We start from the raw sequence: 27,448 nt of genomic DNA, 5'->3' as shown, positions 1-27,448 counted from the left end.
TTTATATGGATGTGTAAATGTGGGCTCATGTCCAAAATGCATAGACTGCATATGTGAATGTATATGCACATGCATGTATATGAGAAGTTGGGCATTCATAATCCTGAATGTGTTAGTGACTACATACAAGTATGATTTTGTGTGTGTTTACACCTGTGTTTATATATATTTGTGTACATCTGCATTTATTTAGTTTGTGGGGACGTGTGTGCAAAGTATGTGAATGTGTGTGCATGCATTGGGTGTGCATATTTGTCTTAACACGTGAGTGAACATATATGTAAAATGTGCATTTGTGTTTTCCTATGAATATGTACATGCTTATGTGAATATAGGAATATATGTACATTCATGTACATACATATGTGAGCTTGTGCGCATCTGGATTGGATTCTGGGAAAACAGACTTGGGGCCAGTTCTGTAGAGCCTGCCTGGCCAAGCAGCAGGGGCGAGGAAGTGGATAGAGACACAACCTCCTAAATGTCACCCCAAGCTTCCCCCGCTGCTGTGCCTAACTCAGATTAACTCACTTTCCGAAGGCTTGGCTCCTAGAAGTGTCTATGGTGATTCTTTTTTAAGTAACTTGTTTTCCCACTCTCCACCTGTCCTCTGCTTCTGGGAGAGCTGAGTCTCTCCTATTTTGTAAATCACCTAAATCTTGAAGCTCTCCCAAAGGCCCTCCAAAGGCCTTATAACTACCCCAACAGCTAATGAGTCCTCTCAACCCATGTTTCCCAGGCTGGGCAGCTCCTGCTGTGGCCTCCTTTGCCAGGTGTCCCCTGCGTTCCTGGCACACAAAGGCACGTGGAGCCTCCCTGACATTCCCCCATGTGCCTTTGCACTTCTGGCTCAGGACCCAACCTGGGCTTTCCAGGGCTCTGAGAGTCCCAGTGCTCCTCCAGCCCTGATGTCTGCAGGACCAGGGTGGCCCTGTCACTACCCCAGGGGGCCAGGGGACACCTCAGGGACCCCTGAGCCCCAGGTCCTACAACTCTCTGGAAAATGGCCTAAGCACATCAGCTAGACTAGTGAGGTAGGATGGAGAGGGAGAGGAGAGAGGGCCAGGGCCCCTCAGAGAGGTCTGCCCAGCTCATTCCAGTGGAGCTCTCCACCCAGTGGAACCTGTTGCTGTCCTGGCCTCATATCACGTTCCAGTGACTGTCCAAAGGGGTTGGGCTAGACACAAGATCCTGTGTAAAGTAGCTTCAGGTCAGGCTTGATGTATTGATTTCTGGTCTGGTGTTTGTTTTGGAGATGGGTGAGTAATGATAAATTAGTGCCCTTCCTAGCCACTCAGCTCTCCTGAACCCTTAAGTCTCCTACAGGCTAAGTAAGGTTTCTTGGGCTTAGGGATTCATCTCGCATTAATGAGTGTGCATCTGTGAGTGTGCAGAGGGACGTGTGCTGCGGCTGGCTGCATGAAGGGGTCCCAGGTGGGTGAGGGGATGAGCAGGTCCTCTGTTGTCTCCACTACTGTCACTGCCATACTGAGCTCTGAGAATGTGCTGTGTCCTTCCCCTTGGCCCTGGGTGAGATTTCCTCTTCTCAAGGACATTCAGTTCTTGGTAGAGATGGCAGTGTGGAGTATAGGAGACAGCCTTATTTGGCCTCTGAGTCAGGGGCAATGGGGGATGGAGAGAGCTCTGGGGGAGGGGATGAGTAATGGTAAATTGGTACCCTGATCTTGGGAAGCAAACTTGATCATTGTTCCCATGTTGAGATCTAGCTAGGGATGGCTTGATGAGGGCTAGAAGCCCCCAGGACTGGGGCCCAGCGGCCCAGCAAAGAAGCTAGGGGGGCTCCATCTTGGAGACATGTCCAACTAACTAGAGCACAGTTCCCAGTCTCTATCCCATGCTGGGGTTGAAATTGTCTTGTTTCCCTCACCCAGGAGATGGCCATGGCATTTCTTTCCATGTCAGCATCAGAGTCACAGTCAAGCCCATTCATTCTAAGGCTGGTTTCTTTAATACATCAGGATGTATTTATAGGATCAGAGCCCTGACTCTTACCCCAGAATTCCCTGGGTATAATGTCTCTGTGCAGGCTGGGTGCTCCATTGTTCATGGGATTTCATGGCTGTTGTGAGCCAGAGCGGACTGTGGGTGCCAGCGCATGTGGTGAGACATCAGAGCTCGCCAGCCTGGAATTGCCAAGGGATGCTCAGAGTCGGGGACTGACTCACTTTGTCAACTCACTGGATGCCAGCCACCGCACCAGCACCCCCAGCCTCAGGCAGGGGAATGGCTATGCTATGTTGAATCTTCCGTGAGCACTTTGGCCAAAGGGCTGAACCTTGGGATTATTTGAGGATTTGGAACATTGACATAAATAGGCTCTTTCCTCATGAAAGAGGCTGCCTGGCCACAGAGTGGGTCTTCTCTCCCTTAGGGGACTGGGACACACTCAGTTTTTAATGCTCTACCTTCCTAATATGTGTTTGGACTTTCTCAACATTCCAACTTGAAGGACATTTCACTGTGTCTCAGATTCCAACTGCTCTCTACTGGGGAGGTGGGTGCTGGAGGGGTGTCTGGGCTGATGTGGCTTGAGTGTTGGATGAGATCTATTTACTGAGATGAAGACTGGCTGCCCATCTCTTCCCAAGTCCATGTTCAGTGACGTCATGTTGGTAGCATGGAACCAATCACAGAGGGGACATTTACAGCCCTGAATATACAGCTGCGTTGTGACAAGTCATGTAGGTGGGTGTGTGACTGAATGTATACACAGGCTTAGGGAGACGTGGAATCAGTGAGTTTATGGTGTGTGCTTGGAGAGAGCCTGTCTCTCATTGTTGCTGTCATCCGTGGAGCCCCAGGTCATGTCCCTGTAGTCCTGAAGATTTTAGTTCCATACTCACTGTCACTCTATCTAGCCCTGAACCTGCCCTAATTCTTGGAGATTTCAGTATCCATTTAGAAGTGTTTTTATTATCCTAGCATCTTAATTTCTTCATCTTCCCTCTTCCAATGATCTTATTCTCCATCCTAATGGAATGAGTGGCCACCCCCTATTTGTCATTCCCAATAACCCACCCGGCCCACATCCCAGGTTCATGCATCTCACTTCACTTTCTGTCTTTCTATTTCACTCCCTGTAACTGACCCCCCCTCCCCAGTCCTTCAACCCCACCTAGATTTCTGATCTGTGGACCCAACCAGGTCTGCACTGCCCCTCCCTCTCTGGTACTTTCCCTCCTCTTTGTGCCAGGCCCATGGTCCAGCACTGTGACCACTCTTGAATGCAGCCTCCATTCTCTTGCCTTTCCTGCTTGGCCCTACTTGTTTAGCAAAATCACAACTCTGGCGTCATCCACCTTTTGCATCTGCATCCATGTGCCTGAATGTGGCTGGAGGAACACATAACCAGGCTGTCTGGTCTCACTTTTAATTCATAACTCTGAACCCCAAAAAGGCCCTTCAGGCTGACCAGGGGTCATGCTATACTTTCCTGGTCTCATTCACTCTTTCATCCCCCCAGGTGACTGTCACTCTCTCCTCTCTCCAAATCCCTGACACCAGCTCCCCTCCGCTCACTCTCAGTTGATGGTCTCACTTCCTGTTTCACTGAGAAAATTGAAACCAAAATTGAACTTTCCAGACTCTATACCCGTGTATTCTGCCTTTACACTTTTACTGTAGGTGAGCTAAGTGTCTCTACTCCAACTTAAAGCTAGTCCCTCACTCGTGCTGTGGATCCCACCCCCCGCATCTGTTCAAGGGCAGCTCTACAGCAGTCCACCCCGTTCTCTCCCACACAGTCATTTTTCCATCATTTACTAGATCATTCCCATCAGCCTAAAAAGTGGTTTGAAAAACTTCCAGTCCCCTAGCAACTACTCCATTTCTCTGCTCCCTTTTTATTGCAGAACTTCTCAAAAAAGTTCTGTATTTGCTGTTTTCAATTCCTCTTCTCTCATCCTCCCTTCCATTCCACCAAAACGATTCCTACTAAGGTGACTGATAATCTCCACCTTGCTGTATCCAGTGTTCGATACTTGGTCCTCATCTTCCTAGACCAGTTAGCCACACAGTCAGTCACTGGTTATCATTCTCTCTTCCTTCATATTTTTCTTCTTGTGGCTCTGGGATTCCCCACTCTCTTGGTTTTCCTCCTACCTCTCTTGCTGCTCCTTCTCAGGTTCTTTTGCCAATTCTTCCTTTTTTCCAAACTCTTAATATTGGGTGCCCCAAGGGACCTCTTCTGTGTTTATACTCACTCCCTTGGTGAACTCACCCAGTCTCGTGGCAATAAGGCCCATCCATAGGCAGATGGTTCCCACATTTCTGGTCCAAACCTTACTCCTGAACTCCAGACTCACACGTCCAACCACCTACCAGGCATCACCACACATCTCAGATGCCCACATGCCCAAAACTGAACACATGATCTGTCCCCTCAGACCTGCTCCTCACTCAGTCTTCCCCGTCTGGGTTGATGAAGGCTTCATTTTTCCAATTGCTCAGGCTGAAATCCCTGGGATTATCTTTGAGTCCTTTCTTTTGCTACCTTCCTCCAAGCTGTCTGCAGATCCTTTTGGTTCTACCTTCAAAATAGATTCAGAATCTGGATCTCATTCCTTCCACCACTGTTACCCCGTTCTGAGTCAGCATCATCTCTTCCATGATTTGCAGAATAACCTCTTAACTGATCTTCTTACCTCCCCCTTGGCTCCCTTCAGCTTAGACTCAGCACAGCAGCCAGAGTGGAACATAAATCAGATCATGTTATTCCCATGAATAAAACCTCCAAACACTCCCCCTCTCACTCCTAACAAAGCTACCATTCTTACAATGGCCTTCTTGGACCTATGGGGCTTGGACTTCTGTTACCTCCCTGAATTCGTCCTCTCCTCCTCCTCCACTCTCCATCCTCGCTATGTTGTCTTCCCAAGTGTTCCCCAGGACCTTTGCAAAGGCTATACCCTCTGCCCAGGATGCTTGTCTTCCAAATGTCCATATACTTAATTTCCTCACCTCCACTAAGTCTGCCCGCATGTCCCTCTGTCCACCCCCACACACATTCTCAATCCCCTTTATCTTGCTCCCTTCTAACCCACTATATTACCTACTCATGCATACTTCTTATTTTTTATGGTTTAGTGTGTATCTTCCTCCTCTAGAATATAAACTTCACAAAGGCAGAGGTTTTTTGCTGTTTCGTTCACTGATATGTCTCAAATGCCTGGAATAATGCCTAGGATATGGTTGGTGCTTAATATTTATTGAATGAACAAGTGAATGAATGAACAATTGGAGTGGTAAAGAGTGCGGAAGCTGGAGTCAAATAGCTCTGGATTCAGTCTTGGCTCTGTTATTTATTAACTTAACTTCTCTGAACCCCAGTGTCTCCTACACGAAATGGGTCCCTCCCTCCCACCCTCCGGGTGTCTGTTGGAGGTCTATGATGTTTCTGGACCCCCAGCCCAGGAGCACACAATAGGTGCTTGATGGGCAATAGCCCTGCCGTGATATTCAGGGTGGGGTGGGGGGCATGCCCTGTGAGGGGTCTGGGCGCGTGTGTTTCAGCGTGTGCCAGCACGGCTCATTCCAGTGCGCCCTCCACCCCTGCGCCTCCACCTGCACGGCATATGGAGACCGGCATTACCGCACGTTTGATGGGCTCCCGTTTGACTTCGTGGGGGCATGCAAAGTGCACCTGGTCAAGGTGAGCGCCTGAGTGTGTCTGCAGAGCCGGCTCCATGGGGACCCAGGGCAGCTAAGGCTGCTGTTGACGCATAATTGGGTGGGTGGGGGCATCTAAGCCCTGTGGTGTGACTATCTAGAGACCCAAAGAAGTGCCAAGGAGCAAGCTCAGAGCTGGACCAGGCCCACCAGTCATAAATAACCCCCTGCCTGTCCACTCACCATTTATAGCCTTGCCCCCTTGGGTCCCAGTGGTTTTTCTGTCTGTAACAGTAAAAGCCTCTCTGGGCCTTTATTATATGCCTGACAGCCTACCAAGCCATTTTTAAGCATTAGTTCACTTACTTCTTACAGTAATCCTGCAAGATCGAGTTTAGTGAGTCCACATTATATAGATGGAGCAACTTGGGCTTAGGGAAGTTGGTATCTCACCCGAGGTCACACATCTGAACCAAGAAACCTGACTGGAGCGGTGTGCTTAAGCAATCACATGTTACAGCCATCAGCTCACCCAGAGGAAAAGGGGTGGTGGTATGGGATGGCACAGTAGAGGCAGGATCCCCTCCAGAAGGAGAAAAGGGTACCAACAGGGTAGGCGGGAGAGTGCCCCAGACACATTCAGGGATCCTGGTTTTGCTAAGGGCCTCTCCCTCTCATTATATAACAGTAAGAGTAACAACAACAACAACAACAACAGTAATAATGACAAACTGTTTATGGAGTGAGTCCTATCTGTGCTGGGCTCTTTCAGTAACTCCAACAAGACAAAGACCCTGTTGTATTTTATTTTATAGATTTCAAAGGTTTTGCATGCTCTTCACTAATATTTAAAACAACATAGAAGCATATATTAAAAGCAAATATTCCTTTTCACATGTCTTCTGTTCCTGTCCCCTGCTGAATAAACACTCATAACAGGTGTGAATCCTGCATGATCATTTTCCATGCGACTGACAGACACACACACATTTTGGTTGGTTTCTATGAATAAGATCCTGCAGTTTGCTTTTATCATTATTAGTGTACTTTGGACATTTTCTCACATAGTCATTCAATGTTCCTTTTTTCTATAGAGATCCACAGAAGGGATGTGCTCTAGTTTGTTTTATTATTTGCCGTTGATGGACGTTTAGGTTGTTGTCAGTATTTAAATGCTCAATGAGTATTTGGGTGGATGTGTCTCTAGACTCTCAGAAGTGGCGTTGCTAGGAAAAGTTACACATTTAGAACACTGTTCAGTGCCTGCAAGTTGCCCTCCAAGAAGGCATACATTACTGTCATCAGTGTGTGTAAGACAGTGCCCCTTCCCTCACACACCTGTCTACATTAGTTATCCCTATTATGTATTCATTCATTCATTCATCAGATACTTTTTGCAGAGTCCCTACCTGCTAAACAGTGCACCAGGCACCCAAAACAAAACTGAGCTTCAGAGAACTGAGGTAAATTGCCCAAAGTCACACAGCTCATATGACACAGAAGTGGGTTGAAAACCACTGCAAGAGGCCGTATCCCTCTACCTTGTGCCTCTTAGCAGACTCTTCTCTCCCTGGCTTTACTGCACGAACTTATTTCTCCTCAGAGCACATCAGATTTCAGCTTCTCTGTGATTGTAGAAAATGTGAACTGCTACAGCTCTGGCATCATCTGCAGGAAATTTATTTCCGTCAATGTTGGGAATTCACTCATCATCTTCGATGACGACTCAGGAACTCCCGTAAGGCCCGGTGCCGGTGAAGGCTGTGTGGACAATTTACCGGTTCATGGGGGCTGGGGGTGGAAGAGGGCTAAGGACTGGTTTCCTTACCACAGCACTTTCTCTTGGAACTGTTGAGTCAGCAGCCCAGACTGAGTTCCTTGGCCGGGGTCAGGGACCCAGAGGTCAATGTCAGGGCACGAGGGAGGCAGAGATGTTGGTGAACTCCTGGGGCTGGGCAGTGACTTGTAGCCAGGCCCAGCTGACCCAGGTGTTGGGGGATGCTCTGGTCTCAGGAACAGCCACCTCTGTCTCCCTAGAGTCCTGAGAGCTTCCTGGACAAGAAGCAGGAGGTCCACACATGGCAAGTGGGGTTTTTCACGCTGGTGCATTTCCCACGGGAGCACATCACCCTCTTATGGGACCAGAGAACCACAGTGCACATCCAGGCTGGGCCACAGTGGCAGGTAGTCACATGAGCAGTGACCCTCATGGGCCCTGTGTTCCTGCCTGGGACTGAGCCAAGCCACTGGGTGTCCTTGCAAGAGCTGTACCCTCCCCAAAGAGCCAGGAGCATCACGCCTTCTGTCCTATCTGCCCCAGCACGCTCTAGGCCCCTTCTCTGACTCTTCTATCCCTCTGCATACTGTGACCCCAGTAGTTGCTTTTGGGCCCATGACAGACACCTGGGCTCATGGCAACCCCTCTGCCCAAAGTTCACCACTGGGGTGCCAGCAACTGACCATTCTCTCTCCTTTCAGGGCCTGCTGACAGGACTCTGTGGGAACTTTGACTTAAAAACGGTCAATGAGATGAGGACCCCGGAGAACTTAGAGTTAACTAACCCCCAGGAGTTTGGTGGCAGTTGGGCTGCAGCCGAGGTAAAGCCTCTCTAAGCTGGCTCACCCCCCTCACCCGGATGGGCTCTGGTCAGCACTGAAAGAGCCTGGCCGCAGGCCGGGGGAGGGGCCTTGGTGTGAGGCTGCTCCTGCAGCAGCTCTCACAGTCTTTGATTTGGCATCCCCAGCCCTAGACTCCATCCTGTGGCCTGAGGATATGCAGCGTCCAGTCGCACAAATCAGACGCACGTGTGCCCTGGACCAAACCCTGGTGGGAGGGTGGGGACTGGGAAAGAGGCACAGTCTCTGTCCTAGGAGAGATGACCATATAGTAGGGAAGATGAGGTTTGCTGAAGCATGACCATCTTACCCATGTCTGTGCGCCCAGAGCCTGGTGATAGATCTGGAATAGAGGAGAGACCAAGAGAGACCTACATAGGTTGAGGCTAATCAGAGAAGGCTTCCTGAAGGAGGTGGGACTAGTGTGATACTTAAAAGATAGACCATTTTTGGATGGATGAATGTATCAGAGAGAAGGCCTCTGACAGGGAGAATAATATTAGCAGAGGCAGAAATGACAGAGGGTACCTCTGAGGTTTGGGAGATGTCTTACTGAGGCTGCCAAACTGTGAGCTATTGGGAGAAACAACACTGAACTGAGAGAAGGAGACCTGCGTTCTTGTCTTAAATCATCCAGTGACTTGCTGGGTGACCTTGAATAAGTCCCATTTTCTCTGTGGTCCTCTGTGAAGTGAAGGGTCTGGGAGAGGGATAGTGAACAGATTTCACCTCATGTGACAAATCTGATCAATTAGATGAGGCTGCCTGGGAAGCTGTGTTGAGAAATACCAACACGTGTGTCTGGCTCAGCTGGAAGAATTGTGATCAATTAGTTATGTCTGCTATGGGTGCTGCATTAGAGTGGTGATATGAGTTTTACATATTTGCCTTTCCTGGTCTGAGTGATCTTATGTTCCTAGTTCTCTGTTGGGGACTATATGGAGATAAGCCTATGTAGACTGGGGTCAGAGGAACAGTTAGTCATGGTTAGTCATGGCCTGGGGCTCCATGTAGTCCTGAAGTGGGACAAGGCTGTTCTCACAGCCTCAGAAAAGTTTGCTCTAAGCCATCCCATTTTAGAGTAGCTGAGTGGGTGACCAGCCTTTATCGCTTCCCTCCTCTGACTCCCCGATGTTATTTCCCTCTCACAATAATTCCCTTGGGCATACCCTAGGGGGCTCTAGTGAAAATATAGGCCTGAGGGAGAAGATTCAGCCAACATCAGGAAATCTGTATTGGTTTTCTTTAGCTGCGTAACAACATAACTGCAGGCTTAGGAGCAGCCAACCATGCACAGGTATTATTTCACTTTCTGTGAGTCAGGAGTCAGGGCACAAGTTGACTTGGTCTCGGCTTTGTGTATCACAGGCTGCAATTAATGTATCAGCCAGGGCTGGGCTCTCATCTGAAAGTCTGAATGGGGTGGAATCTGCTTCCCTGTCTACTTGTGTGGTTATTAACAGCCAGTCCTTATTGCCATAGAACTGAGAGTTTCAGTTTTTTTTGCAAGCTGTTGGCCCAGGATGACCCTTAGCTACTAGAGACCACCCACCACTCCTGTCATCTGCCATTCACAGCCAGCAAGGGGGAGACTCCAGCCAGATGGGCTCTGCAGTCTTATGTAACATGATAATGCAATCACAGACACATAACCAGATCCATCCCTCACGTTTGCTGTCTTCTGTCACTTTGTCAGTTCGGTCCCTCCCACAGTTGAGGTCAAGGGATTATACAAGGACATGAACACCAGGAGCTGGGGATCAAGGGGTCACTCTAAGAGTCTGTCCAGCACATCAGGCAACAGGCATTTGGTGGGTAGGGAGGTCAACAACTCTGCCTTTGCCCCCTCAGTGCCCAGACACCCTTGACCCTCGAGACACATGTGTCCTGAATCCTCTCCGAGAACCGTTTGCCAAAAAGGAGTGCAGCATCCTGCTCAGTGAGGTGTTCGAGACCTGCCACCCTGTGGTGCGTGGACCCCGGCCTTGGCCACCCCTGGCCCCCTTCCTGCCTCCCTGGGAGTCCTTCTGCTCTCAGACTCCCCCACCCCCATGCCTTGGGAGAGACCCCTCAGGTCTAGAAGGAAGACCCATCTCTGTCGTTCCCCTGCCTCCAGCCTGCTCTGATGAGTCTGTCCTGTGTCCCCAGATGACCTGGGACAGAGAATCAAACAGAACTTCTGTGCCCTTTTCACACCTGTCTCAGTCTGGCTCTTTCTCCTGATCAGGAAGTTCTTTTGAATGGTGAACACAGACCCCTTGTGCTGTGGCATCGGCCTTCCCCGGGGGGAGAGAGGAGAGTGAGTGCTCAGATCTGCCTGAACCCGCCAGGGCCTCAGGGCTGCTGTCAGACAGGCCTTGGCAGTCTCTGGCCCTGGCTGGGGGTCCACACCTCATGTCTGTTTCTCAGCTGCACCTCCAGCCGCTGGATCTGATAGCCTAGGCCTGGGGAAGGAGAGAGCTTAGTTCTCAACATTGGGGTCTGCCTGGACTGTGGAGTTACCATTTCCCTCTGAGCCGGCTGCCTTTCTGCCCTCACCTGACATGGGCAGCTCGCCTCATCCTGTGGTCCCTTCACATTTATGCTGCTCCCGAGGCTGAGTGGCATCAACCAAGAACCTGTAGGGTTAACATTCAGCATCTGTCTTCTGACCTCTGACTTCTGACCTCCTCCAGGTCGATGTCACTTGGTTTTACTCAAACTGCCTGACAGACACGTGTGGGTGCAGCCGGGGCGGTGACTGTGAGTGCTTCTGTGCCAGCGTGTCCGCCTACGCCCACCAGTGCTGCCAGCATGGGGTGGCCGTCGACTGGAGGACCCCGCGCCTCTGCCGTGAGTGTCTGAGGGCAGGCCTGTGGAGTCCCCTCACTCTGGTTAGCATTTATTGAGTACTTAACTATGTGCCAGGCACCAACTGGCTTATGTGTATCATTCGTTGAATTCTTACAACTACTCTGTGAAGTAGGACTGCAGATTCCTGATTTACAGTTAGAGAAACGGGTTAGAGAGAGAGACTAAGTAACAGGCCTAAGGTCACACAGGCTGGTGGTGGGGCCAGGGCTCATCCCCAGTTGGTCTGGCTGCAAACCCATACTCTTAACCACTTTACTGGAGGAGTCAGGAGCCCTGGGTTTCAGACCCAGAGCTGCCATTTGCAAGCTGCGTGACCTCAAACAAACCCCCCAACCTCTCTGGGGCTCAGTTTTCTCATCGGAAAAGAAGGAATAGACCTGTCTCGCCAGGTTTATGGTGAGGGTCAAAAGGGACAGTGAATGTGAAAGCCCTTCGTCCGCTGAGACACACGGGGCCCATCAGAGGCAGCACCAGATAGCAGTCTTTTTTAGAGCAGTGGTGGTCTGCAAATGCTTTTGGTTGCACAATTCTATCAAGTAAAAACATTTTGAGCTCACATACATACACACAGACGTACGTATGTATGCTGTTAGTAGCGTAAGTGTTTATCACAAAGCAGATACAAAAGTAAATATTTAAAAGATGAAATAAAATACATAGAAATGTAAATGATTAATTAATTGATTATTATTCATTCCTGCACACCAAAGATCTTCCTGGTGCAAGACGCCTCACTTTGGGGTACAATGGTTGTACAGGTGCTGGGGCCAGACGTCTGGGTTCAGACTCAAGTTCCACCAAGTGAGGTGACATGGGGCATGTTTCTTACACTCTGAGTTGTACCTGAGGGTTAAGAGATCTGTACTGTCCTTGCAGGGGACTGTGCGATTTCAGTGAGAGAGTGCGCATAACGTACTTGGCACAGAACTCTGTTCTATACCTGGGCTTGCACCATGGGGACATGGGTGCTGGCATGTCCCGAGCCCTCAGGGCTTCAGGCAGAGTGACCTTAGGAAGAAAGTAGAGCAGAATCTGCCTTTGACTTCCTTTTTCTCTGTGGTTTACCCTGAGACCCTTCCAACAAAAATGCCCTGTGTCCTAATGCAGTCTGCTTCTCCCTCTACTTCTCTGATAAAATCTTTCAGGAAGGATAAAGGAACACACATTTACTGAGGATCTACTGTGTGCCAGGCCCTGTGCTTTCCGTGCATTAACTCATTTAATATTCAGGACTGGGGTGAAGCCAGTGAGGTCAGTGCCTGGAGCATAAGACTTAAGAGGATAACACAAAACTCAGTTATCAAGATAAATCACATTTTAAGACAATATTAAAAAAAATTAAAACCAATGCAAAAACACCTTCAATAGTCAAAATATCAAAATTTTGATTAATGATGGATTCAATATTATTGATTTTTCCTTTTGCCTTGGGCTCCAGTGTGGCTCAGCAAGGTCCTGTCACTGCTCTTGTCTTTATTTTAAAATTTTGATATTTTGTTCATTGTGGATATTTTGTGTTAACTTTAAAATTTTAAAAATCGTAGTAAAATATTAATGTCCTCATTCTTGAGATTTCTGATGTCCCCTTAAATTTTGCACCTGAGGTGAACACTTGCCTTACTCTAGTCCAGGCTTCACAAGTCCATGGGGGCAGATGCTAGTGGTGGTCTCCATCCTATAGGGGAGGACACTAAATTTCAGAGAGGTTGAGTAACTTGTCCCAATATGCACAGCAGATGAGTGAGGGAGATGGGATTTGAACATAGGTCTGCGGGTCTCTAGAGAGCTGGCTCTTGGCGACTTCTCCAGGCGGCCTGTCATTGACTTGGTATACTCTAGAAACCAGAGACTTGGAGATCTTTTCAAGTTTAATCTTCTGAGTCCACGAGTGAGGAAAAGCACATACTTGCCCATAGCCACATGGTGGGTCAATCTCCTGGTTCCTAGTGCTCTTTCCAAAGGGCAATGCCAAATGCAAAGGAATAGTGTTGATCCTGTGAGTGAGGGTGGCCCCTTCTCAACTTTTATTCTAGATCCACTGGGTCGGCTGGCTCCTCATGGTGTTGCTCCTGCCTTTTGGTGCTCCCTGCAATGCCCCTGGCTTACCTCAGTGGACTGAGGACTCCCTGGCTGAGATGCCAGGGGAACAGGCTGTGGTTCTGTGCTGTGCCACTAGAGGGCGCATGGAGCACACACTTGGAGGAAGCTTGTCACAGCCTGATGGAAACTATACCCAGGGGCCTGAAAAAGGCTAGGATCCTGGAGGCCCTAGTCCCTTCCCACCCGAGACTTCTGTGCTTACATTCCTCCAGGACCTTCTGCAACATTTCTGATTGGATATTCCACCCCTTGATTCTATTCCCCCACTTTGGGGCCACACAAAACACTCTTCTATTCAGCATTCATTCATTCATTCATTCAAGACATACTGAATGCCTACTCCAGACCGCACTTTGAGCTTTGTGCTGGGGGCACAGAGAGGAGCCATTGTATTTCCTACACCTTAAGACATCTAGATCCAATGACCATATCTGAATTTTGAAGTTTGGGAGGCAGGCCACCTTGGAGAAGGTGGGAGAGCTGGGATGCCAGGGTCCTTGTCCTTGTCCATCTCTCCCAGCGTTCTCAAGAAGTCTCTGTTTTCTCTCTTTCAGCATACGACTGTGACTTCTTTAACAAAGGTGAGCTCATCCTCCCCAAGTGGAGCCTTGGGAGCTGGGGCACTGCCTGCCCTGCTCTGGTGCCACAACAGTGTCAGCCATCCTGAGGCCCTGTCAGCCCTGGAAGAGCAGTGATGTGGGACAGGAAGACTCCAGCATGCAGAGAGAGCCCTGACAGTGCACGCCCGGGAATGCCCCGGAACTCTGTTTCCAGCAGCTCCTGCAGCCTCTGTCCAGAGCCCAGGCCAGGCTAGCTTTCTGGGGATGTGCTCACGCAGGGCAGCTTCACCAGGAAGTGAAAAACCCATCTACACCAACAGTCCACCCCACGGCCTTTATAATCTAGCTCATTAGGCCCATGGGATACCATCTTGGGTTTCCTGAAGTTTTGAGTTGGCAAAGGCAAATTCAAACTGCTCTTCTGGAGGGTGGCTGGGGCAAAACCTATGGCCCAGATTCTTCTTCAAGTTCACGCAAAGTCGCAGGGTACCAGGATGTGCTCCAACTTCTGCATTAACCACGTCATGACTAAAGACTCCAGGGAAGTTAATGTCAAGTGTTAGAACAAATTAGTTAACTTCGTCCCTAGGGTTGGGGGTGCAGAGGGGAGAGAGATGTCTAGGAATAGTTTCCAGCACTGATCTTTGTGCGGTTGGGGCCAAGTTGGCCGAGTTAGATGCCCTTCAAGTCCCTGCCATTCACCTTTGACTTCTCAGGTTCCCTCTGCCCCTGCCTTTCAGGCACCATCTTGCCAGGAGCAGGCCTATATGGGTATAAGCCCAAGGCTCCATCCTTAGTTGCCTACAATATCAGATTTTGGTTTGAAAAACATCCCCTGGAGAGAATATAGTGGGTAAAACAGTGGAGGACTGACTAGACACAAGGATACCAGTTAGGGGCCCTGTGAGATGAGGGCTGCACCAGGATAGAACATGGCCATTCGCAGTGACTGCAGTCCCCCAAAAATGTTAGCCACTAGGGGCTCTTGATGGCCCCAGACCTTTAACCTCTAAAGGCACGAATCTGTAATGGGAGGATTGCAGTCTCTGCACAAGTGAGGTCTGTCTGACACCAGGCAAGACATTTCAGCAAGATAGCTCTGAGCAGAGTTTTCTCCCTCTTGTGGCATTTTGGGTGGCAGTAACTGGCAAAGGACAAGCTGTTTCTAGCATCCTCCACCCACCCATCCACCCACCCATTCCTTCTCTGCATTTCTGCCAACATTTTCTCTGGTCCAGGCCCTGGCCAGGTGGCGGGGACTCAACAGTTAATGCGCCATCCCGGTGGTGCGCTGGGGCAGCCCACGCTTTCTGTCTAGAACCGATTGTGTGCTCTTCACATTCAGTTGATAGTTTGAAGTTGACCGCTGGTGGGAGTATTTACACCATGGAAATCAACAAACATTACCAAATGGGGTTTTGTTTGTTTGTTCGTTTTTTAAGAGCTGGTTGCTAACCATTTCCCAGCACAGCACTGCCTGCGTCCTGTCTGGTCGGGGAGACAGACATGGACCTCTGGTCAAGCTCCTCCTTGTCAGAGGTGTGACCAGCGTGGGCCGTGCTCCGACAGCTGGGGGAGCACAGGAGGAGGGAGGAGGTGCCTGTGTGGTGTGAGTGGGTGCAGGGAGAGCTTCACCAAGGAGGTGACATTTGAGCTGGGCCCCAGAGATGGAGTAGGCGTTCTCCCCAGGCACAGAACCGGAGGACCTTGCCAAGTGGGTGGGACAGCGCGAGTGGAGACACGAGGGAGGTGGGATACCACATGGCTCTTATGAGAGAAGAGCAAGAGAAGTTCAGTGTGGCAGGGGCAGGGGTGTGGGAGGTGGGGAGGTGGGCAGAGTTGGGCCATGAAGGGCCCCTGAATCCAAGCTGGGTTCTTGGATTCTATTCCTGAAGGCAAAGGGGAACCATTGAGGAGTGTGGTTAGAAAGGTGACTTGGGCACCACAATGGGGAACAGGCTCTGGAGGAGGGGGTACACCAGAAATGGGGAGGTCAGTTAGAAGGTTGCAGTTGCCTGGGAAACCCACGCCCCTGTCCAGCCTGTACTGAAAACTGCAGAATCTGAGAGACACAAAAGTGTCTGTGTCTGAAATAAGTAGATGAACACTAATGCTGAACCCAAGCCTTCCCGGTTATCCTTCAGACCTCAGGTGAGCAGAGACCAGGTCTTAATGTCTTCTCCCAGAGGCGACCTGGAAGAGCTCAGTGGCTGGAATGGCAGAGTCTCAGGCAGGGCAACAGGGCCATGGAGAGACAGCTGTGTGGGGGCTCAGATGCCTTCCAGGGGTGGCCTTGCTTCCAATATTCCTGTGAAATGATTCCGGTGCTGTGCAGAGGGTCAGTTCCCATCAGGGGCCAGCAGCCTGGGGCTCCCATCCCTTCTCCTCATCAAGGAAATCAGGGTCCCTGGGGTCTAGGGTGAGAAGTGACCAAGCGTAGCTCTCTTCCCCCCTCTTGCAGGGCTGGGCAGATAGGGATGGTAAAGGCCCAGGGAGGCAGGGCTTAAACTGGACCCCCTCTCTCCAGCACTAGGCAAGGGCCCCTACCAGCTGGCCAGCTTGGCAGCCGGTGGTGCCCTGGTGGCCAGGAAGGTGGCAGGCGGTGCCGTGGTCCTGGTGAGTGCAGAGGATGTGGCGCCGGGGGACATCGTGAACTTCCTGCTGACGGCTGCGCTGTACAAGGCCAAGGCCCACGGTAAGGCCCACCCTCTGGCCCCATTCCAGCCCTTGGTGGAGGGAGGCAGGTGCCGGAGGAGGGGAGGATGTTGAGGCCTAAGCCATCGGCAGTGGCTGGAGAAACTCAGGGCTCCAATAGGTGCCCTTTCCCAGCTGAAACAGGGTTTGGAGTCAGGCTTTTAGCCCCTTCGAAGAGACACCTTCCATCTTCTTCCTGAAAAAACCAGGGAGACCAAGGTCCAGATGTACCTTTGTTCCTCGCCTTATACGACAGTTTGTTCCAGCAGAGCTGGGTGGGAGCAGCCTCTACTTCTTCTCCCCGCACCTCTCCTTATTCTCCCTTCTCTCTCCCTCCTCTTCACCCCTCCTCTGTCTCCTCCTCTCCGCTTTTCAGACTGGATAGACTTAAAATGCCAGAGGGGAGCTGGCTGATATATTGACTCCAGTGAGACCTTCTCCTGTGAGTGGGGAGGGGCTGGCTCCTGATTTGCTCAGGCTGTGATGTAGGTCCTGGGCTGGCCGGTCACACAGACGGAGGCACACCTGGAACCAGCCAGCCTTCTGGGTCTCCGACTGCCAGCAGACCTGAAGGGCTTAGCCGTAGCAGCCACTGTCTTCTCCTCAGAGTTCAGTAGTGCCTGAGGGGTGGCAGGACCTTGCCTGGTGGAGAGTGACCCCGAGTGGTGTTTGTGTTGGGCCCTGAGCCAGTCAAGGCCTCAGTTCAATAGTGCTAGGAAGCCTTCTCTTCTGTGGTCATTTGTGCGTGTCGTAGTGTGTGGTCACTGTGATCTGGGTTTCTCCCCACAAATCCTGTTGGCCTCATCTAGTCAGTACCTCCGTAATCACAGGGACGGTCCTTACAGCCAGTCCCAGCATCGACTGATGTCTTGAACCAAGACATGTCTCAGAGCATTCATCCCAATCTAAGAATGTTAGTTCCCAGATTCTCACAGTCTGTCTGTGATTTATCTAGTTGTGAGGGTAATCATCTCTCTCTCTTTTTCCCTCCCTCTCTCTTTCTCCCTCCCTCTCTCCTTGCCTCCCTTCCTTTCATTGATCCCCATTCCCATGCTGGGCACAGAGCTGAGCACAGGGGAGTCAGTGATGTAAGAGACACCATCCCTGCCCACTGAAGACGACAGTCCCATCCAGGGCATAGACAGGTCAAAAACAGTTACAATGCCTGTGGGAAGGAGGAGCCCCTAACTTAGTCTTGGGGAGTTAGGAGAGGCATCTTAGGATGAAGCATGTTTCCCTGGGGGGTTGGAAAGAGCCAGAGAGGGTCTTAAAAGCCAACTTCAGAAGTTGAGCCTTTGTGCTGAGGGCAGCAGGGAAGGGCTTTGAAGAGGGGAGGGCCACCTTAGCTCCTGCCCAGCCCAGGCACAGCCAGCATCTCCAGCTGAGGTGGTGTTCACAGTGGTGTGAGTGGGGGTACAGTAGGAGAAGCCAGGAAGAATGACATCACTCCATAAGGAAATCTGGCAGTGAGGAGCCAGGGACCAGGCCACAGGAGGGCCGGAAGCACCCCCATCACCCCAAAAGAGAACACTTCCTCCCTAGACCTTCCTGACCCCCCCCCAGATCTGTGTGGTCCTGCTTGAAGAAGGAAGGATGTCTTACAAACTCTGAGATGCAATATCAGCTTAGTGGGAATTTTCTGTTCCCCAGTCAATATTTTAGTCTAGTAAGTAAGGTCTAGTCCAAAGTGGGTGTTGATTTTCCAGTGGTTTTATGGTATGTTAAGCAGAACCCTGGAGAAGCCTGGCTTTGGAGAATGTCACTGTGAACAGGATGCCCCGAGGCTGTGAAGGCCAGCCTCCATCTCAGTCAGACCTGGGTCTCCTGGGCAGCTGGGGGCAGGGCCCAGCGAGGGTCCAGGCTCTCATCCTCATCCTGTTCTCCTTCCCTGTGCCATGCCCAGGGTACTGGGGCAACAGAAGAGAAAGTGCCTTCCAGGTGAGATCTGGGGTGGCAACATGGAGGAAGTGTCCCTTGAATTTGGCCTTGAAGGATGGGAAAGATTGTAATGGGAAGAAATAGAGAGCAGAAAATGTCACAGAGAGGAGGACTCAGCAGTCATTTAGGCCTGAGCCTCTCACTCTCGGGGTCTTGATGTCCTATGGAATGTACTAAAGGGACACGAGCCACAACCTGGCACATCTCACTGAAGTATCAACTTCATCTAAAGATTTTTGGGAGAGGTTACTTATTTATTAATTATAATAGCTCACCCTTTTGTAGCACCTACCATGTGCTGGGCACTGTTCTAAGTCCTTCATGTGTAATAATTCATTTAATCCTCACAACAACCTGTATCTGAACTGTGCCAGTGTGCCTCCTGAACAGAGAGTTTAAAAGAGAAATAAAATTTAAAGAATAAAAGGTGAAAACCACTTGATTGTTTAAGGTAAAACTTTCTACAGTCTTCTGTATGCACAGTTCCACATCCACACATTCAACCAATCATGGGTGGAACTTCAGATGTGAAACCTATGGATATGGATGGCCGCTATACTGGGCCATTTTATGTAAAAGACTTGAGCATCGTGGATTTGGTATCCGCCCACGGTGGGTACCAAGGGATGACTGTACTTCAGGTTCTGGCTTTCAGCCTCTCCCCTGTTAAGAGGACTTCAGGACAAATGATTGAGACCTTGATCTAGACCAACCCCATTCTTCACAAAGGAGAAAGCTGAGACCCAGAGGGAAGTGGGAAGTGGAAAGTGACTTGCCTGTCACCCAGCGAGGGACTTAATGCTCTTCCCCTCTGGTCTGCCCCGAGCCCACTCCCTGGGGCTGGCTGTGCAGTGGTTAAGAGCCTGGGCTCCAATCCTGCCTCCCACACCCACCATCATGTGACTCTCGGCCTCACTTATGTCATCTGTAAAATGGGGATAACAATGTCATTGCTTTCTAACCTGTTGTGGAATTTGCTTGTTCATTATGTTTGGCACCACCCCCATGCCACTTGAATGTAAGCTCCATGAGGACAGAGTTTTTGTCCTTTTGTTCCCTGTTGTGTACCCAGTGGCTAGAACAGTGCCTGGCACATGGAGGGCCCTCAGTAACATTAGCTGTCGAATGAATGAATTCACAGTTCACAAGGCTTTCTTGGGATTTAATAAAACCAGCAGGTAGAGGGCCTACTTAACATCTTGCTTGGCATGGAGTTTAAGTCCTTGATAAATAACAGTTGTTGTTGACATTAATAATGAATTCATCCTCCAGTTACCCCATATCTTCTCCCAGCTTCCCAGGGAGGTCTAACAGGAATGCTACACAGTCCCTCTAGGGAACACAGGGGAGGGGGCCTTTCACACACTGTTCATCCCTCACAGCCTAGAGGCGTTAATTCACTTGCCCACAGCACAGCCAGCGTGGCGGGCAGGGACTTAGAACACCTGCTCTGGATTTGGGGACTGACCCTGCAGGACCCTGTTGGAGGGGATCCACGCAGCAGCAAGCCCCATTCTCTAGAAGCAGGCTCTTGTGGAGACAAGAGAAGACAGCAGAGCCCAGCTCTGGGCCTCTGGGCAAGCCCCTTCCCATCTCTGGGACAGTTTTCCCCTCCGTGGCTTGGGCTCAATGTCCCCACATCCACCAATTCTGACTCTTCAGGATTCTGTGAGGATCAGGACCAAGAAAACTGAAACCTGGCAAATCAGCAAACCACCCCTTGTCTAGTGCCCTTGTCTAGTGTCTAGCTCCACAGAGCGGCTGTAACCCTGACAGCCACTAGCACAGTACCCGGAGGGTCCTCAGAAATGTTTGCAGGAGGGAGGAAGGAGGGAGGGAAGGTGGAGAGAGGGAAAGAGGGAGGAAGAAAGGAAGGAAGGAATGAAGGAAGGAGAGAAAGAAGGAGGGAATAGTTCAGTCTCCTCCCGGAGGCTCCGTAGTTGGGGCTTTAACCCTCTGCCTTCCCTCCCTCGGGTGGAGGTTGTGTGTGCAGAGGGGCGGCCTGCAGGCAGGGATAGGTGGGCTGAGGAGGGGTGCGGCAGGCCTGGAGGAGGAGGACCAGTCCTGAGTCGCTGTGAGTGCAGCCTGGTGCCTGGGGGTCTGCCCCATGCCTGTCTGGACCCCCCTCTCTGTGCTGACCTTACCCCCGCTCTCTTTGCAGACCCGGATATGGTGTCCCTGGAGGCAGCGGACAGACCCAATTTCTTCCTCCACGTCACGGCCAACGGGTCTCTGGAGCTGGCAAAGTGGCAGGGCAGCGATGCCTTCCACCACCATGCCTCCTTCTTGCTGCACTGGGGGACGTGGCGAGGGGGCCTGGTGGCCCTGGAATCCCTGGTGGAGCCCAGGGCCTTCCTTTCCGTGTCGGGCTCGGTGCTGGCCCTGCGGCTGTACGAGCACACGGAGGCGTTCCGCCGGGGCTCGCTCTTCCGCCTCCTGGGTAGGTGTCTGCCCGGCCAGCCGTCAGTCATCTCAGCCCCTCACTCAACTGCCCTCTCCCACCTTACCCTTCCAGTTGCCCCCAACAGCTGGAGCCCTCACTCTCCTATCACAGAGAGGCCACATGGGTGCCACCCCTGAGTTGGGAGGTGGCGCAGCCTCCGTGTTGGTTGCCTATGGAGCCATGGGCAGTGTGCCTTGGGGCCCAGCCAGCTTCCTGGGTCCTGCCTCTCCCGCAGGCCATTTACACAGTCTAAAAATAGGGCAGCCTTTGTGGAACTGAGAAAAGTGATCATCGTGGTCGCGGCTTGCCTAGCCTGCTGGCTCAGGTTTCTTGCTGATGGGGGCACATGCCTGCCCTGTGAGCTCAAAAACTGGCCCGTGGGGCACCAGCTGTGGAACCCACAGCCCTCCTGTCCCCTATGGGAGGTCCAGGACTCTGAGTGGTGATGGGGCAGCTTCATGCCCTCTCCAGCCAAGTCCATCAGGTTCCAGGGCTTTGCCATCCCCCTTCCAGGTGGGTCAGCCCCAAAAGTAGTTCTCTGCTTGAACTCTGGAGAAAGTGATCACAATTTATTCATTGCTCCAGATTGGCCTCCCTGTCCTGCACATGCACACGTGTGTTCACGCCTGTGATGGGGGCACCCGTGCTGTATGAATGGATCCATTTCCATGCACATATGTGTAAATATATCCCCAGTCAGCCTGTCATTTGTCATCCCCCATCCCCGCCCAGGGCCAGGCCAGCTCATCCTTAAATTCAGGGGTCATCTGTGGAGTCCACCAGTGAGCCCCGCCCAGGACAGATCCATCACTGGCTGTGATGGCAGGACTTGAGTCCCTTGCTGGAAGACACTGGGCAGGGTGAGATAAGCCCAGGCTTTGAAGCCAGACAGCCTTGGGTTTGAATTTTGATCCTGGTCCTTGGCACTTGGAGGAGACTCCCCACCCCGACTCTGTTTCTTCAACTGTACAGTGGGGAGATCAGAAGGTTGTCGTGAGAATTTATTGTATCTCCCGGACTTTGCTCTGGGCCTGGCTCATAGTAGGTGCTCCCCAGATGTAAGTTCTGAGTTCTGGTCTCCAGGATCTTAGAAAAGCAGGATTCTTCACAGTCAGCGCAGTGTGGGGACTGGGGAGTCAGGACAGGGCTGCCCAGGCAGGGCTGCCCCTCCTTTCCAGCTCAGGCTGCCAGTCACTTGTGCCAACAAGTGTGGTCTGGGGTCTTGTCTGCCTAGAAGCCCCCTATCAGCTCCAGACTTTCCTTGAGAATCCTTCATTTGTCAAGGCACTGGTAACTGGCCTTTTTCAAGGAAATCTCTGGGAAAATTTAAAATTCCCAGTATCTTCTGTGCTCAGTTTTGTCATCTATAAAATGGGGATAATAATAGTGTCCCTTCATAGGATTATTGTGAGGATTAATGAGTAAATACTTGTGAAGTATTGAGTGTAATGCTTGGTGCTATTTAAGAGTTGGCTGTTGTTATTACTGTTAGCCACCAATGTCTCAGGGGGGCAAGCCTGGCTACCAAGGGCCCAGAGGGGCAGGGTGATGTGAGCCAGCTTTATGGAAAGATCAGGGGTCCCAGCCTTCTCTTTGGCCACCCCTCAAAGCCCAACTCCAACTGCTCACTCCAGAGCCCCCATGGTCTTCAGCCCCTCCACCAAGTTCCCAGAGTCCCATCTCAAGGATCCCCCAGGCATGAATGCTAGCTCTCAGGAGTATGGTTTCCCTTCAGGTTGGCTTTTATTTTATTTTATTTGTCTTCACTGCATGAGTCTATATATCTCTTCCACGGAGCAAGGTGGGCATGGGCTGAGCTGGGATGACCTGTGTGCTCTGGCACCTGACCAGGAGCTGGTGCCCAGTCTCAGTCAGTCTTGGGACCCTGGGTTGGGTCGCCTTTCCAGATGCCAAGCCCTCTGGGGCTGTCTACTCCACCTTTGAGTGGCACTATGACGCCTGTGCCAGCCCCTGCTTCCAAACCTGCCGGGACCCACGGGCAGCCAGCTGCCAGGACGTGCCCAGGTGAGGTGGCATGGAGTCATGTTGTGTATGCCAGTGTGTTTGAGCATACAGCTGTGTGAATGGGCTTGTATGCAGTCTGTGGGCACAGGCATGACCATGTTGTGTGTATTCACATGTACTTGTGTGTGTATGTTTCCTGCACTGGCTATGGGGTTGCGGGTGAACCTGCCTGATATCGGCGTATGTGAATATCAGTTTGTGAATATGTGCATGTAGCTGAACCCTGTGTGTGTTCATGTGGGTGTACATGGGTAGCTGTTGGTGCACAGCTATATACACAGCTTTGTGTGTACATGCATATGAGCTGCACGTATTTGGCTGTTGGTGCAGCCGGGTGTGTGTGCGTGAGGGTGTGTACACTGATGTTTTGGTAGTCTGTGTGGACATATATGTATCTGTGTGAATGTAAGTCCTGCTGGCTTGGAGGAGGTACGTGAGAATGTGCCTAAATGGAGACTCGTGTGCATGTGCGAGTGTGTGCATGAGTGTGTGCATAACCAGACCTTGTTCGTGTTTCCCCTCTCAGTCTGAGGGGCAGGAGTGTGCAGAATGCATATGTGTGCAGATGTGCTCCTGAACACAGTGTCTCTGTGGAGGTTCATGTGAGTGTATGTGTGATTAGTGTGCACGCGTGCGCGCACACACACACGTGTGTCATGAGAAAGGATGAGGCCTGTGCTCAGTCCAGGTGAGAAGAAGTAACTCTCTCCATGCTCCAGACCGCTGACTGGCTCCCTGCTCTGTCCTCAGGGTGGAAGGCTGTGTGCCTGCATGCCCTATCCCCAAGGTCCTGGATGAAGTCACCCAGAGATGCGTCTACTTAGAGGACTGTGAGTGGCCTGGACTTCTCATCCCTTCTTGGATGTCCTGTAAATCCCCCGGATCTCATTGGCCAGTCATGCTCACCAGAGCCCCAGGTCCCTGGAGAAGGAGGGTCAGCATAGGGGCCTCTGGAAGGAGAACACTACGGAGCAGGCAGGGACCTCACCTAGTCCATTCTCCCCATTTCACAGAGAGAAAAAGTGAGGCCCATGTGGGGAAGGGACTGGCTTGCAGTCATGTGCTGAGAATGCTGGGCAGCCAGACTTAGACGTCAAGTCTCTTGGCTCTGGGCTCAGGGTTTGGGGTGTGGGGTGGAGTCCAGAACTGCTGAATTCCGAGTCATCCACACCACATGCAGCTGCCCCCGGGTTGGTCAGGCAGCCCAACTGGGCCTCAGAAGCTGCCTACCCCACCTCACCAAGGGTGCCAGGCCGGGAGCCCCACACCACAGCCCCGCCCAGTGATGACCCCCTAAGGCAGCAGTTGCCCCACTGACTGACCTCTTCTCTTGTCTGCCCCAGGTGTGGAGCCTGCAGTTTTGGTTCCCACAGAGGCCCTTGGCAATGAGACTCTGCCTCCCAGTCAAGAGCTGCCCACTCCCAGTGATAAGGAGCTACAGTTTCCACAGGAAGCGCCCGGTGCCCCATCCCACAGGCCAGCGCTCACACCAGCTGCCTCACCCACCACAGCCCTGAACCCACCGGAGGCAGCCACTGAGGGGCCAACGCTGTCTCCAGGCCTCACTCAGGCGACGCTGCGGCAGCCACTGGGGATGACCACATCTAACCTCCCTGCCCACCCCACAGAAGCCCCAGCCAGCAAGGGAGTGACTGCCAGCCACCTGGCCAGCCCCCGTGCCCTAGAGCCCTCATCCTTCCCTCTTCCACAGCAGATGCCCACATCTGGCATGGGGTCGGGTGCCATGGAGACGACCAGGGTGACTTTGATCTTTGCGGGGAGCCCCAACATCACAGTCTCCTCCCTGTCGCCCCCTGCACCTCGCGTCTCTCTCGTGACCAAAGCTGTGACAGTCCTAGGCCTTGGCTTCTTGCCTGTTAAGACAACACCCCTCCAGCCCTTTCCGAGCCTGGAGTTGCCTTCAAGTCCCTCCTCCAGGCCTGTGGCTTCCCCTGCAGTGCCCTCTAGGCCTCCCACTTCCTCAGGATCCCATGAAGCATCACAGACACCTGCAATAACGAAGGTCATGAATGGGACAGGAATCCCCCACCCAGTACAGGCCCAGAGTGTTCCCAGTCCCAGCATCCCCCCAGCTGAGGCTACAACAGCAGCAGAACAGATTCCTGTCAGTCCCCTGGCAACCAAGAGAGTGGAGACGGTGCCATCCACAGAGAAGGTCCCACCTGGGCCTGGCCAGCCCATGGGCCCACCAACACCCTCATTTCCAAGCCCATTCCCCACTGCCCCGCCCCACCCCGCCCAGCATACCACTATGACCACCAGGCCTCCGGCCCTGCCCTCGGGGACCGCAGTTGCTGCCAGCCTGTCCACAACTGCTCATGGGCTCGGGGCCACACCCTTCCCATCTCTGGAGTCAACTCGGCCCCCCCAGCTCCTCTCTGGCGTGCCTCGTGATACCAGTCTGCCCCTGGCCAAGGTGGGCACGTCTGCCCCAGTGGCCACAGCCAGCCCCAAGGGCCCTGCCATCACTGTCCCACTCCAGCAACAGGCCACATCTCTCGCCATGGCCACGACTCCACCTGCTCAAACACTTGGCCCAGCACAGCCTCTCACCCCGGCTGTCGTGGCCCAGGTGCACCCACCCAGTCATGTGGTCCCTACGGCAACAGGCACAGCTCCAGGCCTACTTCTGGGGGCCACACTGCCAGCCTCTGGGGTTGTGGCTGTGGCTGAGGGAGTGGCCCCCACAGTATCTGTTGCCCCACGAAAAAGCACCACAGAGAAGATGGCCATCCTGTCCAAGCAAGTGTCTCTGCCCACCTGGATATATGGCTCTGCCCAGTGGGGCCCCACAGAGCTCACGCCCGCTGTGGCCCACACTCTCGCTACCTTGGTGACAGAGCTAGAGGGCCCCTGGGCTGGCACAGTACCACCAGTGCCCACGTCCTATCCGCCCAGCCGAGTCTTGGCCAGGACGGCCTCCCAAGAGAGCTCTCTGGTTCTGCTTCCCCAGCTGGTTGAGGCCCATGGCACCTCGGCAGGACCTCAGGCCCCAGCAGAGCCGGAGGGAGAGGCCACCACCAAGCAGTTTGGGCGCTCAGCCCCGGCCCAGAGCATCTCGGAGGGTTCATCTGAGGCCTTGGCAACTACCACTGAAGCCAATACGTCTGCCATCTGTGTTGTGAGTTGACTTGTCAGAGTTCTGCCCCTGTACGTAGACCCTCCATACCTTCCCTCCTCCTGTGCCCCAGGGCTTGGACACCATCATGCTCTCACTTTCCTCAAGGCTGGCTACAGCTTCTTATCCAGCTGCCCAGCTGCCAGATGGTGGTTTAGTCACCATCCTCACCCTTTCCCCAAGCTTCTGGAGCCTGAAAAATCCTCCAGGCTCCTCCGGGCCCCTGATGCCACAGCAGATCCCACCATGCCCCATCCTGGGCCCAGGGACCTATTGGATGGCTTGGTGTGACATCCAGAGTGTGACAGCATGGTGTGCAGGTGTGGACATTGCATGTCTGTGTCTGCATACCCATTTGTGAACCCATTTGTGTTTACATGTATGGGACTCCACGTGAGCACTCGTCTGTCTGTATGTGTGTTCTCGTGCCTGTGATATATGGTGTTGCAAGATCTGCACATCTCTAAGAAATAGATAAAGAGTGTGTATGTGTGGGTGCGCTTGCGTTTCTATGAGCCTGAGCTATCAGGTCTGTGTACCTGGAGCTCTCTGCAAGGCCAGGCAGATATGCAGACATCTCTGGGACTCAGGCCTCTCACCCCATTCTCATGCTTAGCCCAGTCCCAAGCCCCTGATGGTGTGTTGGGTGGGCGGAGGGAGGGTAAAGGCACTATTCCCTCATAGTTGTGTCTCAGGGTCCCCTGCCTGCTAGAACCTAAAAGGGTAAGGATTTGTATGGTCCCAAGGGGGTCACTCAGGCTGTTCCTCCACCCTGTGCTCCAGCCAATTGCCGAGCAGGACTGCGTCCGCCACATCTGCCTGGAGGGTCAGCTGATCCGAGTGAACCAGTCAGAACACTGTCCCCAGGGCGCTGCACCTCCTCGCTGTGGGGTCCTGGGCCTTGCTGTGAGGGTGGGCGGGGACCGCTGCTGCCCGCTCTGGGAGTGTGCCTGTGAGTTCTGGGGTCCAGTGATGCCTCCCATGTCTTCCTTGTACCCCTACCCCAGTGTGACCTTGTACCCCTTACCTGTGTGCTCCGTGGCCTCAAGTTAACCCTGACGTGAAAGCACTCTCCAGTGTGACCCCTGACCTGGTAGATTTCCTACTCTTGTGACCTCTGATCTCTTAGTGACCCTGTAGCCCCCATGGCCTCTGAATCACCTAGGAAAAGGCCTTGGCCCCGGGTGCATCTGTTTATTCTTTTTGTCCCTGCCTTCCCCTAGGCCGGTGCTCAATCTTCCCTGATCTGAGCTTTGTCACCTTTGATGGGAGCCATGCAGCCCTGTTCAAGGAGGCCATCTACATCCTTAGCCAGAGCCCTGAAGAAATGGTCACTGTCCATGTTCTTGACTGCAAAAGTGCCAACCTGGTGACTACCCGCCCCCTAGCCCTTCCCTTCCTGCAGGGGCCTTGGGATCTGTTTAGGTTTGGAGGGAGACTGAGCAGTGAGTT

At 52.3% G+C, this 27,448-nt stretch overlaps 1 protein-coding gene across 5 annotated transcripts in view; it reads left to right on the top strand.

Annotated features, from left to right (window-relative positions):
• Positions 1 to 27,448, top strand: part of OTOG (otogelin) — an 86,062-nt gene that overhangs the window by 33,797 nt on the left and 24,817 nt on the right. For 4 of the 5 annotated variants that reach the window (XM_045523943.2, XM_074372292.1, XM_074372291.1 and 1 more), the window contains 14 exons: positions 5,533 to 5,671; positions 7,232 to 7,366; positions 7,666 to 7,812; positions 8,107 to 8,226; positions 10,096 to 10,212; positions 10,920 to 11,076; positions 13,752 to 13,778; positions 16,285 to 16,452; positions 20,551 to 20,829; positions 22,740 to 22,857; positions 23,608 to 23,687; positions 24,201 to 25,999; positions 26,780 to 26,948; positions 27,220 to 27,365. In XM_045523943.2, the coding sequence (XP_045379899.2) occupies positions 5,533 to 5,671; positions 7,232 to 7,366; positions 7,666 to 7,812; positions 8,107 to 8,226; positions 10,096 to 10,212; positions 10,920 to 11,076; positions 13,752 to 13,778; positions 16,285 to 16,452; positions 20,551 to 20,829; positions 22,740 to 22,857; positions 23,608 to 23,687; positions 24,201 to 25,999; positions 26,780 to 26,948; positions 27,220 to 27,365 (3,601 nt within the window). The remainder of the gene's footprint in view (positions 1 to 5,532; positions 5,672 to 7,231; positions 7,367 to 7,665; positions 7,813 to 8,106; positions 8,227 to 10,095; positions 10,213 to 10,919; positions 11,077 to 13,751; positions 13,779 to 16,284; positions 16,453 to 20,550; positions 20,830 to 22,739; positions 22,858 to 23,607; positions 23,688 to 24,200; positions 26,000 to 26,779; positions 26,949 to 27,219; positions 27,366 to 27,448) is intronic. The other variant, XM_074372294.1, reaches the window with a different exon arrangement.

The sequence above is a fragment of the Camelus bactrianus genome, chromosome 10 (genome assembly GCF_048773025.1).
Source record: "Camelus bactrianus isolate YW-2024 breed Bactrian camel chromosome 10, ASM4877302v1, whole genome shotgun sequence".
Classification (NCBI taxonomy): Eukaryota; Metazoa; Chordata; class Mammalia; order Artiodactyla; family Camelidae; genus Camelus; species Camelus bactrianus.
Note: the sequence above shows the minus strand (reverse complement) of the source record. Positions and strands in the feature narration are given on the sequence as shown.